The sequence below is a fragment of the Xyrauchen texanus genome, chromosome 26 (genome assembly GCF_025860055.1).
Source record: "Xyrauchen texanus isolate HMW12.3.18 chromosome 26, RBS_HiC_50CHRs, whole genome shotgun sequence".
Lineage (NCBI taxonomy): Eukaryota > Metazoa > Chordata > Actinopteri > Cypriniformes > Catostomidae > Xyrauchen > Xyrauchen texanus.
The window spans coordinates 15,989,330-16,003,519 of NC_068301.1; the positions used below are offsets into that span (position 1 = coordinate 15,989,330).

Genomic DNA, 14,190 nt, shown 5'->3' on the forward strand with positions numbered 1-14,190 from the left:
ATAATAATACCATACTTAGAATAGAATAGTAGAATGCTATTCCAAACATAGCACATGGTTTACTTCTTGCTAGTCGGTTGCAGGTAGCAGGAGAAACATTCTGTATCTAAAGAACATTTGATTGCACAAAAATCTATGTAGTGCAAGATATTTAGTGAAAATAATTTGATTTATTAATCACAATATACAATCTTTCCTCAAATCTTAAGCCCCCTTCACACCACCATTGACATTGTCGCTGGATGTCGCGAGTCTCTGTACTGTGAAATCGCTATTGGGCATTCCTACTGTTGTCACTCTAACGGCAATTTCACATATCATCTGTAAACAGGTCGTAAGCAGCCCGTTTTCATTTCACATTGCATGCGTGAGTAGCGAGGTGAAGCGTCCCAGGCGCGGCAGTGAGCAATAGTTTCGGTGTAGAGCCTATTTTTGTCACGTGGCTCACACTGAACTCAGTGGCTCTGGGTGCTGTAGAACACTTAAATTATCAGGAGATATTTGAAAAGACACAAAAACAAATAAACAATTTTTAAGCCGAACCAGCTTTACACTACAATTTACAGGTCTGCATACTGACTAACATTTTTCAAAATTTAATTCTTTCTCCATTCAAGTAGATAGGAGCTGTATTTTTATGTCACTTGTTTACAAAGAAAATAGCTGCCCAGCCTGCCCGAGAGCATTCCAAAGATGACCGCCAAGTGGACTGGCTTGCCTCGAAAGTGACTTTGATATATTAACCAATCACGACCAAGTACACTGATAAACAAGTGCACGTGACTGCCTGCCATTGCCTTAGGAACCTAGAAAAGAGATGCAGCCCATTTGAAAGCCCAAACGCAATGTGTTGCTCACGCCCCGCTCACGGAGTATGTGTGAATACGACATAAGGTGGACTAAACAACTGGCCAAATCTTTGGAAGATCTTCTGGTAAAACATCAAGAAACAAGAAACAAGAAATCATTCAAATTTGACAAGGAATAATTTATCTTGCCTCTAAAACTGAATATTCTGCAAGGGAGAGTGTTTTATATAACCTGCAGCAGTGCTCGTTGCATCATATTAACAAGGTGAACAATCTATCAAAATATGAATCGGAGTCACTCAGAATGCCAGCTGTCTCTGACATGATTTTCCATGCATCATTGTTTTATTATATCCATACATGTGGTTACAGTCAAATGATACTGAACAGTGAAATTGCTCACAACATTATTACTTTTCCTCTGTCTTGCGTGCACTCAAATGATGAGCCCCACAGCCTTCTCTCTCATTGGTAGACACTCCTGAATGTCACTCATCATTTGCATAAAGTTACATTTTCTCCACTTTGGCATGTCGCTCGCACGGCCACATCTTGTCGCCAGCGGTCACTGTCTCTCGTGTCATTGGAAGTCACTCTGCCCTCAGTGAAAATTATTGAGATTGTGTCTCTTTGTTGCTCTGTATCGCTGCTGGTGTGAACAGGGCTTTATAGTGTATTAGCCAAGCTGCCAAGCTACATAATGATCAAAGAATTTTCAATGAATTGTGCAAAATTTCATATAGAATTAAATTGCTGTGTGGCCACTTATATCAGCATATTTTACAACCGCTTCAAATGTGGCTTTTCCATTCAGAATTTAGAGCCAGATTTAGCCTTTATTTAAATAATGTGGAATGAACCACCACATCCTCACGCGGTTGTACACCAGCACTGTAGAGAGCATCCTGACTGGCTGCATCACCGCCTGGTACGGCAATAGCACCGCCCACAACCGCAAAGCCCTGCAAAGGGTGGTGCGAACTGCCAGGAACATCATCGGAGGTGAGCTTCCCTCCCTCCAGGACATATACACTAGGCGGTGTGTGAAAAAAGCTCGGAGGATCATCAGAGACTCCAGCCACCCGAGTCATGGTCTGTTCTCACTGCTACCATCAGGCAGGCGGTATCGCAGCATCAGGACCCGCACCAGCCGACTACATGACAGCTGTTTCCCCCAAGCAATCAGACTGTTGAACACTTGATCTATCAGGATCAATAAATAGCACTGCACTTTATTAATCTATAATCTCACACTGGAATGTCAACATATTCTCCTCAATATACTACTTCATATACATATATATATATAATATATATTTCATATACTCCTTACTTATTGTATTGTATATTTTGTATTCTATATTGTGTGTATTGTATATACTTATCGTGTTGTGTAAGTATGTGTACATTTGATATGTAAATTGTGTTGTGTAAGTATGTTGTTTATTGTAATTGGTATATGTCTCGTCACTGTCATGACTGCTATGTTGATCAGAACTGCACACAAGAATTTCACCTACTGTTGCACTTGTGTACATGGTAGTGTGACAATAAAGTGATTTGATTTGATTTGATAAGGAATAATTGACGAGGTCGTAATTTGGTCACAACGCATAGCAGAGAACTAGTAACGGAGGCTTGTGTTGCTGTTAAGCACTGGAGTAACAAGGGTGCGTGTGTGTGGGCGGTTTACCAGGATAATATTTTAAGTTACAAACTGGTAATTACAAAGGTATTATGCCATAAATGTGGTTTATGAGGACATTTCTTGTGTCCCCATAATTTAAATCGCTTAAAAACATACTAGACTATGTTGTGTGTGTGTGTGTGTGTGTGTGTGTGTGTGTGTGTGTGTGTGTGTGTGTGTGTGTGTGTGTGTGTGTGTGTGACTGAGAGAGATTGCATGTGCAAATTATCTCTTTTTGCTCCAGCTCTCGTAAGCAGTTACTTTTGCTTCAAATTGCCAAGATGTATGTTTAAGTAGACTTCTCAGCAGCAGTAGTGAGTGATGCCATTCTTGTAGATTTTCTGTTGCTAAACAACTGTTTGAAGTTGACATGAATGCTCTGTTTTTTTGCTTGTGTATGTGTGTCCGTGTGTGGGTGTCCGTGTGTGTGAGAGTGAAAGAATTGGAGAAGGGGACCAAGAAGAGTGTTTTCCACTATGGAGGCCGATTAAGGCGAAATACATAGACACATTTTCATATTAAAAGTTATTTAGGATAATATAGAAACAGTTGCATTGATCAAGTCGTTTGGGTGTGTTTAGATCAAGGCTCTGTTTGTTGGTCACGACTCGAGTCTCTATGTGTGTGTGTGTGTGTGTGTGTGTGTGTGTGTGTGTGTGTGTGTGCGTGTGTGTGTACATATATGTGTCAGTGTGTGTGGGTGAGAGCGAAAGGGAGCAAAAGGCCGCTTTTCAACGGATATGAAAAATGATATTATAGACATTGTTTGTCATTCTTATTAGGGATGCATCGATCCAATACCTGGATCGGTATCAGCTCTGATACTGAAGCTTTTAGAGGGTACTGTGTGTACTATGTGTTAGTTATGTTCGTTACTCTCAAGCTCCAAAAATAATATAAAGAACCATAAAAACACCATTAAAGCAGTTCATATGACTTGTGCATTTTATTCAAAACCACTTGAAAACATGCGATAGCTCTGTGAATCACAAAAGGCTGAGTTTAATTGGTAAATATTTAGTATACGCATCACCCGTGCGTTAGTGAATGGCGCTGCTCTGTTGACATAAATTCACTCACAGGCTGGTGATGCACTCGCGGCTATTTTTAGCCTTCACGGCGGTGCACAATATTTAAGTGCTACTCAAGAACAGCATCTCAGATGTAGATGCACATAGTTCAATTCACTTATAATATGCATTTAGAACCTAACATTTTACCAGAATATGAAGACGCAAATGAAACTACTGTGAACTCACTTATGTACCACTTACAGGACTTCCTGGTGAGTTCAGAATGTCAAAATAAAAGCCTGAAGGTTTTCTAGTTAAAGGTGCGTGATTGAATATATTAATGTTGTATTTAAACATTTTAAGCGAATGATAATGATAATAAGAATAATAATTTATTCTTATAATCACTATTATTTGCTTACAAATTATAAAAATATATAAGTGAAAAAATAACTATGCGAATGAAAAATGGACTGATATTTTGAAAACTAAAATGAGACCAAAAAAGAGATCTGAATCATTTAAAGTCAAGATACAAGTTGAAAAGTATTGGCAAAGAAAAGTGGCTTTGTTTCTACTGAAGACTTACACTGGAATTTCTGTTAATTTTACTGCTATTTAACAAAAATGTTTTTCATATTAGGATACTGCAAACATTTACATTGAAATGTGTAGATAGAGGTTTGTTTCTTTTCATATTACAGAGCACCCTCAATTAGTTCCACACAATAATGTAAAGATATTCTAAACTGATTATGCAAAAAACAACAGCACAGGTATCGGCTCATGATCGGTATCGGCCGATACTGAGATTTCAGATATCGGAATCGGATTGGAAAAGTAAAAGTGGTATCGGTGCATCCCTAATACTTATCCGATCTTATACTTAGCCAGTGTTTTTGTTTTGCTGTGGCAGCCTGTACCGCTCTATGAAATAACTGAAATAATTTGCTGAAGTTATATGGACCTGTTATGCGGTCAAGACCTGGAACTACTTCATAGATGTTTGTTTACTAAAAAATAATTGCACACCTTTGAACATTGTTAACCATTTAGAATAAAGAATTCAACAGCCCTATGGTATAAAATGCAATTAGAATATTGCATATTTAATGCACTTGTAGGTGGACCATAGGTAGTTGAAATATATAACTTCTTTGCTTTCCTGGATCATTGTCATTTCCTGACCGGTGATCAAAAGATGACTTGTGCTCTTAGTCCTGTTTTTTTGTGCCTCAACTGTTATATGCTTGGGTGATACTACAGCCACGCACCCAGTGCTGGCAGTAAATCCCAGCAGGATTTTGTGACAGTTACCCATCTCCCAATATCTGTGAACTTAATAGGGGGATATGACAATAAAGACAGCTCCATGGAAGCTTTACATGGTTGCTGTGTGTTTTCTATTTTCACCTAAACATGAGGAAGTTGAATAAACACTTCCACAAAGAAATTTCTGGTTCATATTTCAGACTAGTGTTTCACCGATATAGCCGAGGCCAATAAATCGGCTGATATTCTGACTTATTTTATTTTCTGCATCAGCCGATAAATGTTCCTGTTTGGATGAATTTTTCCTTGAGGGTGCTGAAAATCACCTGCTTGAATAAGAAGCTACTGAGACATGTAAATGACCAGTCACAGTTCATTTTGTTGTTATGTGCATCATGTTACTTCAATAATAGTCCAGTGTACAGTATATCGGCAATGTATCGGCCACCCTGCCCTCTGGATATTGGCATTTAGATATACATTAATTTATACATTTTATATATATATATATATGCTGTTTCAGACAGAAATTGGTATATTAATTTACCAAAGTGGCATTCAACTGATCACAAAGTATAGTGAGGACATTACTGATGTAAAAAACAACACCACAAGTCATTTTTTATCAAATCTAGACAGGTCCGATTTCCAGCAGCCATCACTTCAACACCTTATCTTTTAGTAATCATGCTAAATTGCTAAACTGGTACTAGAAAATCACTTCCCATTATATCAAACACAGCTAAAAGCTATTTGGTTTGTTAAATAAAGCTTAACATTGTCTTTGTGTTTGTTTTTCAGTTGCCACAGTATGCAATAGACTGTCATCTAAAAAATGGCTAAAAATGGGAGTGGTGGTGGCGTAGTGGGCTAAAGCACTGAAGTGGTAAGCAGATGGTTGTGAGTTCGAACCCCACAGCCACCACCACTGTGTCTTGAGCAAGGCACTTAACTCCAGGTTGCTCCGGGGGGTTTGTCCCTGTAATAAGGGCACTGTAAGTCGCTTTGGATAAAAGCACCTGCCAAATGCTTAAATGTTAATGTAAAAAGAAACAGCTTTCTCTAGAAACTCGTCAGTCAATCATTATTTTGAGAAATGAAGGCTATACAATGCTGGAAATTGCCAAAAAACTAAGATGTACACTAAAGCCTTCAAATACAAAGGACAACTGGCTCTAACAAGGACAGAATTAGATGTAGAAGGCCCAGGTGTGCAACTAATCAAGATGATAAGTACATCAGAGTCTCTAGTTTGAGAAATTGACGCCTCACATGCCCTCAGCTGACAGCTTCATTCTGCCTGCTCAACACTTGTTTCATTTACAACAGTAAAGAGAGACTCGGGGTTGCAGGCCTTCTATGAAACTTTTGAAACAGATAAAAAAAGGAAAGGTTAGAGTGGGCAAAGAAACACAGACATTGGACAATAGATAATTGGAAAAGAATTTTATGGATCTTAAACCCATTGAGCTTTTGTGGGATCAGCTAGACTGTAAGGTGCGTGAGAAGTGCTCGACAAGACAGCCAAATCTATGGCAAGTGCTACAGGAAGCGTGTGGTGAAATGTCACCTGAGTATCTAACTTGTCCATAATGACAAAAAGTGCTCAAGTGGTCAATACATTTAGTATTGAGAATGAGATTTCCAGGTATGTCTGGGATTTTTTTAAATATTTTTTTAATTTATGTAAATGTCATTGGGCAAAAAGAGATTAATTTCTGACTGTAGTTTGAGTGGTGACTCTGTGGCTGTATGAAGGACTAGCTTTTTATCAGAATGATGCATCACATTCTCACAATGAAAGAATAATCTGTCTGTAAAAGTGTAAAAGAAAGCATTTTTTTCATACTGGGGCATATTTCAAAATATGTCATAGTTCTGCTCTATTAATTTATTTCTTTGTCATTCAAAACTCTGCCCTCAGAACCTCACTCACTCTCTTTAACAAAAGCATTAGCTTGCGACTACAATCACCATGACAACCACAGGCAGGCAAGGCAGTCACTGAATAGAAGTTCCTGTTTTGACATGTGCTATTTATTAAGGGAGAAATTAGGCTGATCTGAGATAAGGTTTAAGGTTTATGGTTTATGGTTTTATTTACTCAGGCTCATGTTGTTCCAAACACATATGACTTTCTTTCTTCTGTGGAACACAAAAGGAATGTTAGCAGAATGTTAGTCTCAATCACCATTCACTTTTGTTGTATGGACAAAAAAAAAAAAGAGACGAAAGAGAAGAAAGAAAAAGATGGAATGTAGTATAGTGTAATTATAGTGAATGTTGATTGATGCTAACCCACTCTCTAACACCTCTTTTTGTGTTCCACAGTAGAAAGGAATTCATACAGGTTTAGAACAGCATGAGGGGAGTAAATGATGACATAATTATCATTTTTGAACTATCCTTTTAAAATTTGTTATCAGTACAGGCTTGTCCTAGATTAGCTTGAAAAAAGCAATTTATATCTAAAGTGTCATTCCCAGCTTTGTCATCTTGTTATATTCTGCACCTCCGCTGTGCTACTGCATATGCTACTTGGTGACCTTTAGTGAGACAGGGACTCTGGAGTATTTTGTATTCAGTTATATGGAAAACAACTTTATTATTTGTGCTGAGATGCTGTCTAAGCATCAGTCATCAATCCTAAGTAGCTCTCATACATCCAAATCTGCTAAGCCCTGGCCATGGTGAAGAACTCATCGCCATGGCAACTTAGTCCATCCAGGACCTCTCGATGGGTTAATTAATATAGAAAGTTCAGGCCTCTTCATAAGCCTGTGGTTCTTATTAACCTATAATTTCTTTTTCTATAGCCCTGATCATTCTTTACGAAATCCCAGTTATCCAAGAGATGGTCTAGTCCAGAAATAACTACATTTTGAATTAATTAATCGATTGTGCTGTGCTTAATGTGTATGTAACAGGTTCCTGCTTTATCAATAAATGAGGAAGCAGCGAGCCAGATAAATATTCCACGTTCTCCGTAGACATTCAGTTTCACAATTTCCAGTGCAGACAAGCAAACACACACCCACAGAACAGCACGTGGCACTTCCTCTCCTCTGTGACTCTCAGCTCCCCTTTATCTCTATGTCGCCTCTCACTGCAAAACAAAAGTTAGTAAAATTGCTTACAGGTGTAATTCCTTAATGCTCTCTACTCCCGGTCCTGCTCTCCTTTCACAATTTGCCGCTCAACCACACCACCACCTCCACAGTGTATGATTTTTTTTTTATTTTTAGTTTTTTTTACATTTGGATTAACAAGTACAAAAGGCAAGCAAAAGAGGAAGGGGAAGCAGATACGTTTTTAAAATGTCCCCACAGAACAAATCATTTTGGAAATGGTTCAATGTGTCTTGGATATTAAGCTTGTACATACTAATTAGTATTACCCAGTACCTACTAATGTTAATACACTGTAACACAAGCATTGTAAAATAAGGTGTTATCAAAAAAGTATTGAATTATGTAGAAAAAAAAAATCTTTAAAACCTCTCTTAATTTTGATGTATGAAATTTGTTCAACATTATCATGCTCAAATGCTCAAAGCAAACTTGAGTGCAATTTTGACAAATTGCGATTGGAAACATTTACGGGAAATTATTTTCTGCAAAATTCAGTAAAGAGTTGAGTACTGGCAGTCGTTTGTATCTCAATTTCAGTCAGCTGATGGGAATTCAATTATACAAGAACCATAAAGTTATTCAGTTCATTTGACACATCACTAAGCATCATGCCTCATTTCTGTCGACAGGTGATTCAGATTAACTTTGAGGAGTTTGACATGGAACTGGGCTATGACACACTAACCATCGGTGATGGAGGAGAAGTGGGAGACCCTAAAACTATCTTGCAAGTGTGAGTGTCTTATCCACAGTCTGCTATTGTAAAATGATCCATCATTTGCAGAAGGAGGACAAATAGTTGGATCAACATTCTTTGCTGTTACTGGAACCAAATTAATTTCAACCAGCCATTGCCCAGGACAATGTTTGGATGATAAAAATTATATTCCCAAAAAAATAAAGGGTGCTGGAAAATAATATCAAGCTTGTTTAAATCATATTAAGTGTAAAATGGTAAAACTGGTTCTGCAACCATGTAGATGTTTGTTGTCAACGTTTTGCTTTTAATCATTAACTCTAATACTAATGGCCAAACTCTAATACTAATTCAGAAATGTTTGTCTTCACTCACAAACAATGATTGCACTGTAGAAACCCTCACTATGATGTTTTAGTTTTTATGATTGTTGCTAACCAGATTGTACCTTTTGACCCCAGTGCAATCTTTGTAAACTTTGCAATATCAACTGACTTTTATACATCTTAGCTAAGACTGTTTGTCACAACTGACAGAGTTGACTCTTTACTGTAACCCAGCTGTCCTGATTTGTTGAAATTTCACCTGAAATTGAAATTATACTGTACAAACCTAAGCAAGGTGTTGTGCTTATTTGCCAATATTTTGCCTGGGAGAAAATTTTAAAAAGAAAAGAATGAAACAAGGTTTAATTGTCCAAAGTCAGTTTGGCTGGGCAAAAGAGGTCATGAACTGTTTGTACATTAAAGCAAACTTTGAAATGTAATTTTGATAGTACAACTTTTTAACTTGAAGGGAATGCTGAATAACAATAACTTCATCAGAGAATAGGATTAATCACAAAGGAAATTATTCAGCCGACTGTGAGAACATCATGTCCATTCAAAACCATCCAAGACTGCCAATTTTGCCTTACTAGCAAATATATCTTTTCCGATCTCTGAAATTTGTTTTAGACAGTATCCTCATGACAAGAATCGCACAGTGTGCACTGTTTTTCTACAGATTCAATCTAAGTCTACATGATTCAACTTCAAAGATATGACAAGTACATATAGTGTTCTTGTTTTAGTCTTCTGCTTTGTTCATCTGTGACCAATCACTTTCTTCTTCTCAGTCTGACCGGTAGCTTTGTGCCAGACCTTATCGTCAGTATGACCCATCAGATGTGGCTTCATCTCCAGTCAGATGAAAGTGTGGGATCTATAGGCTTCAAGATCAACTACAAAGGTACTTGAAAGACATTTCAAAAGACTTTGAAAATAATGTTTTGTCCCTTTGTGAATGGTCCAAAAAAGTAAAAAGGTGAAAAGATCTAGGAACTGGAGTTACTCCAAAGAAGAAAATGATGTCAAGATTAGATTGCAATCATTTGAATTAACCTTTTGAGTAACACAAAAGCAATGCGGTCCACAATAGAGGAATTTGTGGATAAATGAAAAAAAAAAACACACACACACACACACATACAAAAAGATTTATTTCTAACAGCAAACAAACAGAATGATAAAACAGGCATCTGAGAGATCATATGAATGAGAATCGAAAAAAAAAAAAACCAAAGAAGAAAGCCAAAGCAAAATTGTACAAACAACCTGCCTGGCATCATCCCAGATCCAATCAAAGGTCAAACATTCGTCTTTGTTTTCTGATTGAGTGTTTTTAACAACCTTCTAAATCAAAGGCCAAAAATCATTATTTACCTGGACTTGCCACTGTTTTTGCAAGATAATTTGGTGTACATGCTTAGTAGTCAGTCCGCATTAAAGGAAAGCAGTTCCCACAAATCACTTCAGAGGTCTCTGTTGAAGGCATGGCATCTAACTTTCATCCCAAACACATGAGGTGCAGTCACTTGATAGAAGCAGCAATCCCTACAAAACCCATATCTTTGATTATCTCTCCTCCCTCAAGGTTTTCTAATAAATTAGTGTCTGGGTGATGAACAGCATGCCATTCAGCATAATGAGAGAGAAGGACGGAGGTTGATGGAGAGAGCAAAGGAGAGAGCAAATGAATCCCCCAAAGTGCAAGACCAGACTTTACTATATGATATCCTGGGAGAGACTTGCATAATACTGCATATTGCATTAAATTAGCCTTTTACTCTCTCTCTCTAAACCTGTTATAATTCATCCTAAATATGGCACAGACAATCAGAGTTGTTTCTCAATTTTCAGCTTCTAGACAGATATAATGGGACCTGTCAATCTTAGGTGTGTATGTTTCAGTTTTGGATTGCCAACAGTACATGAGGGGATGAAAATTATCTATAACTTGGCACATAAACAATCTGACAATTTCACAGTTATATATTTTTATTTGTATATTATCTTTCAGAATATTCAGAAAATTCAGTCACAGTTAGTCATACTTTAGATTAGTTCCATATTATTTGGAGAATTCCATTTTTAATTGAAGAATATTGTTGGTTTACCATTTAAAAAGATCTTGCAAGGCAGATTCTGCTATGTAGACTGTGTTCCAAATGATAGACGTAATTCAGAACACATTAAGGAGCCAAATGATACATGATGTGAGTTATATAAATCATAGGCCCTTTGATAAATCCAGTCTCATCTGAATATGTTAATCTTTCACAGAACTGCTGCATTGAATGGAAGTCATATTGAGGTTCCCATTGTCTTCTTTCCAACTGTTCATTTACACTTCAACATGAAAAAGACATGAGGACATCTTTAATATGGTGATTTGAAATGAAAGGTTACTTTTTAAAAAAAGCTTTTGGTTGGTGCCATGGCATAAATCTCTGAGAAGAATTGCATAGTTTAAAAAAGGCAGAACCTGGAGAGTGCATTTGCTTCAAATTTATTCAAAACTTGCCTTAATCTAGAGCATAGTGGAGATTATAGTTTAGCATAGTTCATTTCATCTAAAAGTTTACCTTACAATATAAACTAGAAAAAGTTCATCGAGACAAACTTTAAGTTGGCTTGTGAAAGTTTGGACCAGAAAGTTTGAAGTTTAAAGTAGTTTGAAGTTTAAAGTAGTTTGAAGTTTAAAGTAGTTTGAAGTTTAAATTAGTTTATAGTTTAAATTAGTTTAAAGTTTAAATTAGTTTAAAGTTTAAATTAGTCTAAAGTTTAAATTAGTTTGAATTTTAAATTAGTTTAAAGTTTAAATTAGTCTAAAGTTTAAATTAGTTTGAATTTTAAAGTAGTTTGAAGATTAAATTAGTTCAAAGTTTAAAGTAGTCTAAAGTTTAAATTAGTTTGAATTTTAAAGTAGTTTATTGTTTAAAGTAGTTTGAAGTTTAAAGTAGTTTATAGTTTAAATGAGTTTAAAGTTTAAATTAGTTTAAAGTAGTTTGTAGTTTAAAGTAGTTAAAAGTTTAACTGAGTTGCTAGATAGATATATAGATAGATAGATAGATAGATAGATAGATAGATAGATAGACACTCAGATAGATAGATAGAGAGATAGATAGATAGATATTTACCCTCAGATAGATAGATAGATAGATAGATAGATAAATATTTACCCTCAGATAGATAGATAGATAGATAGATATTGACCCTCAAATAGATAGATAGATAGATAGATAGATAGATAGATAGATAGATATTGACCCTCAGATAGATAGATAGATAGATAGATAGATAGACAGACAGATAGATGCTAGCACGTTTTTAGCATTTTTTAGTACTTCGCTAGGTGATACTAGCATGTGTTAGCATGATGCTAGCACGTTTTAGCATCTTTTAGCACTTAGCTGGCGATGCTAGCATGTGTTAGCATGATGCTAGCACATTTTTAGCATGTTTTAGCACTTCGCTAGGTGATGCTAACATGTTTTAGCATGATGCTAGCATGTTTTTAGCATGTTTTAGCACTCTGCTAGGCGATGCTAGCATGTGTTAGCATGATGCTAGCACGATTTTAGCATGTTTTAGCACTTCGCTAGGCGATGCTAGCATGTGTTAGCATGATGCTAGCACGTTTTTAGCATGTTTTAGCACTTCGCTAGGTGATGCTAGCATGTGTTAGCATGATGCTGCCACGTTTTTAGCATCTTTTAGCACTTCGCTAGGCGATGCTAGTCTGATTCCCAAATGAATGACTCTGATGAGCCGGTTCTTTTGAATCTACAGTGTGAAACATACAGTGTGACCAGTGTAATCTGATTACAACATTAATGACTCTAATGAGCCAGTTCTTTTGAATCTAAAGTGTGAAACATACAGTGTGACCAGGGTAGTCTGATTCCCAAACAAATTACTCTAATGAGCCGGTTCTTTTGACTCTACAGTGTGAAACATACAGTGTGACCAGTGTAGTCTGATTCCCAAATGAACGACTCTAATGAGCCGGTTCTTTTGAATCTACAATGTGAAACATACAGTGTGACCAGTGTAGTCTGATTCCCAAATTAATGACTCTAATGAGCTGGTTCTTTTGAATCTACAATGTGAAACTTACAGTGTGACCAGTTTAGTCTGATTCCCAAATGAATGACTCTAATGAGCCAGTTCTACAGTGTAGTGTTAAAAAAGTTTAACTTAGTTGCTAGATAGATAGATAGATAGATAGATAGTTACCCTAGATAGATAGATAGATAGATATAGATAGATAGATATTTATCCTCAGATAGATAGATAGATAGATAGAGAGATAGATATTTACCCTCAGATAGATAGAGATAGATATAGATAGATAGATAGATAGATAGATAGATAGATAGATAGATAGATGAGATAGATAGATATTGACCCTCAGATAGATAGATAGATAGATATTGACCCTCAGATAGATGCTAGCACGTTTTTAGCGTGTGGCTATGAAGATTTTAGGTCATTACTTTTTGGCTGCTTGATAAAAGAAATCCTCTGAGGGAGAGAGAGAGGGAGAGATGCAGGGCTGACAGGCCCTTTTTGTCTGTGTGTGTGAAAATGTCAGTTGGAATTTGAATTTCTGAACATTCCGCAATGTTAAGTCAATGGGAGTTTTTTCCGAGTTTGATCGTCATTTTTAGGAAAACCGTAAGTCCGATCAGTTAGAAAAGATATAGCACACTATTCGGGATTAGTCTGAAGGTCTGTGCCGAGTTTGGTGCCTGTAGCTTAAAAGCTCTAGGAGGAGTTAGATACCGAAATTTCACCGCTAAGAAGAATAAGAAGAATCGGTATAATAATAAGTTTAAGTAGGATTTCAGTAAGTTGGCTCTCACAAGCCAACTTAATGAAATCCATTACTCTGATGTCTATGACAAATGCTAAATCTAAATGGGTCATTACTTGTGCTTATGGTAATAAAGTTTATCACCTATGTTTATTAGTATACTACGTCTGTCATATTCTATTGATGAATAAATAGTCTTGTATTTGACCTTTGATGGTGTATTATATTCTTATTTCTTGTAACAAACCATTTTAATGGCATAAAATGTAACACGTTTACTTTAGCCCAAAGGTACAAATTAACATTAAATGTAAAGTCTGCAATTGAGCATGTTGTTTTCATGATTTGTATTCATTTCATTAATATCTTGTCATTACATTAACATCTTAACATTAAATATGCCTAATGTCTAGCATCTTATTGTTAATTCTATGCTCTGGTG

General features: G+C 36.4%; 1 protein-coding gene across 1 annotated transcript in view; it reads left to right on the top strand.

Annotated features, from left to right (window-relative positions):
• The window catches only part of LOC127619812 (CUB and sushi domain-containing protein 3-like), a 639,489-nt gene that overhangs the window by 406,910 nt on the left and 218,389 nt on the right, over positions 1 to 14,190 (top strand). The window contains exons 11-12 of the mRNA XM_052092811.1: positions 8,542 to 8,645; positions 9,727 to 9,839. Coding sequence (XP_051948771.1) covers positions 8,542 to 8,645; positions 9,727 to 9,839 — 217 coding nt within the window. The remainder of the gene's footprint in view (positions 1 to 8,541; positions 8,646 to 9,726; positions 9,840 to 14,190) is intronic.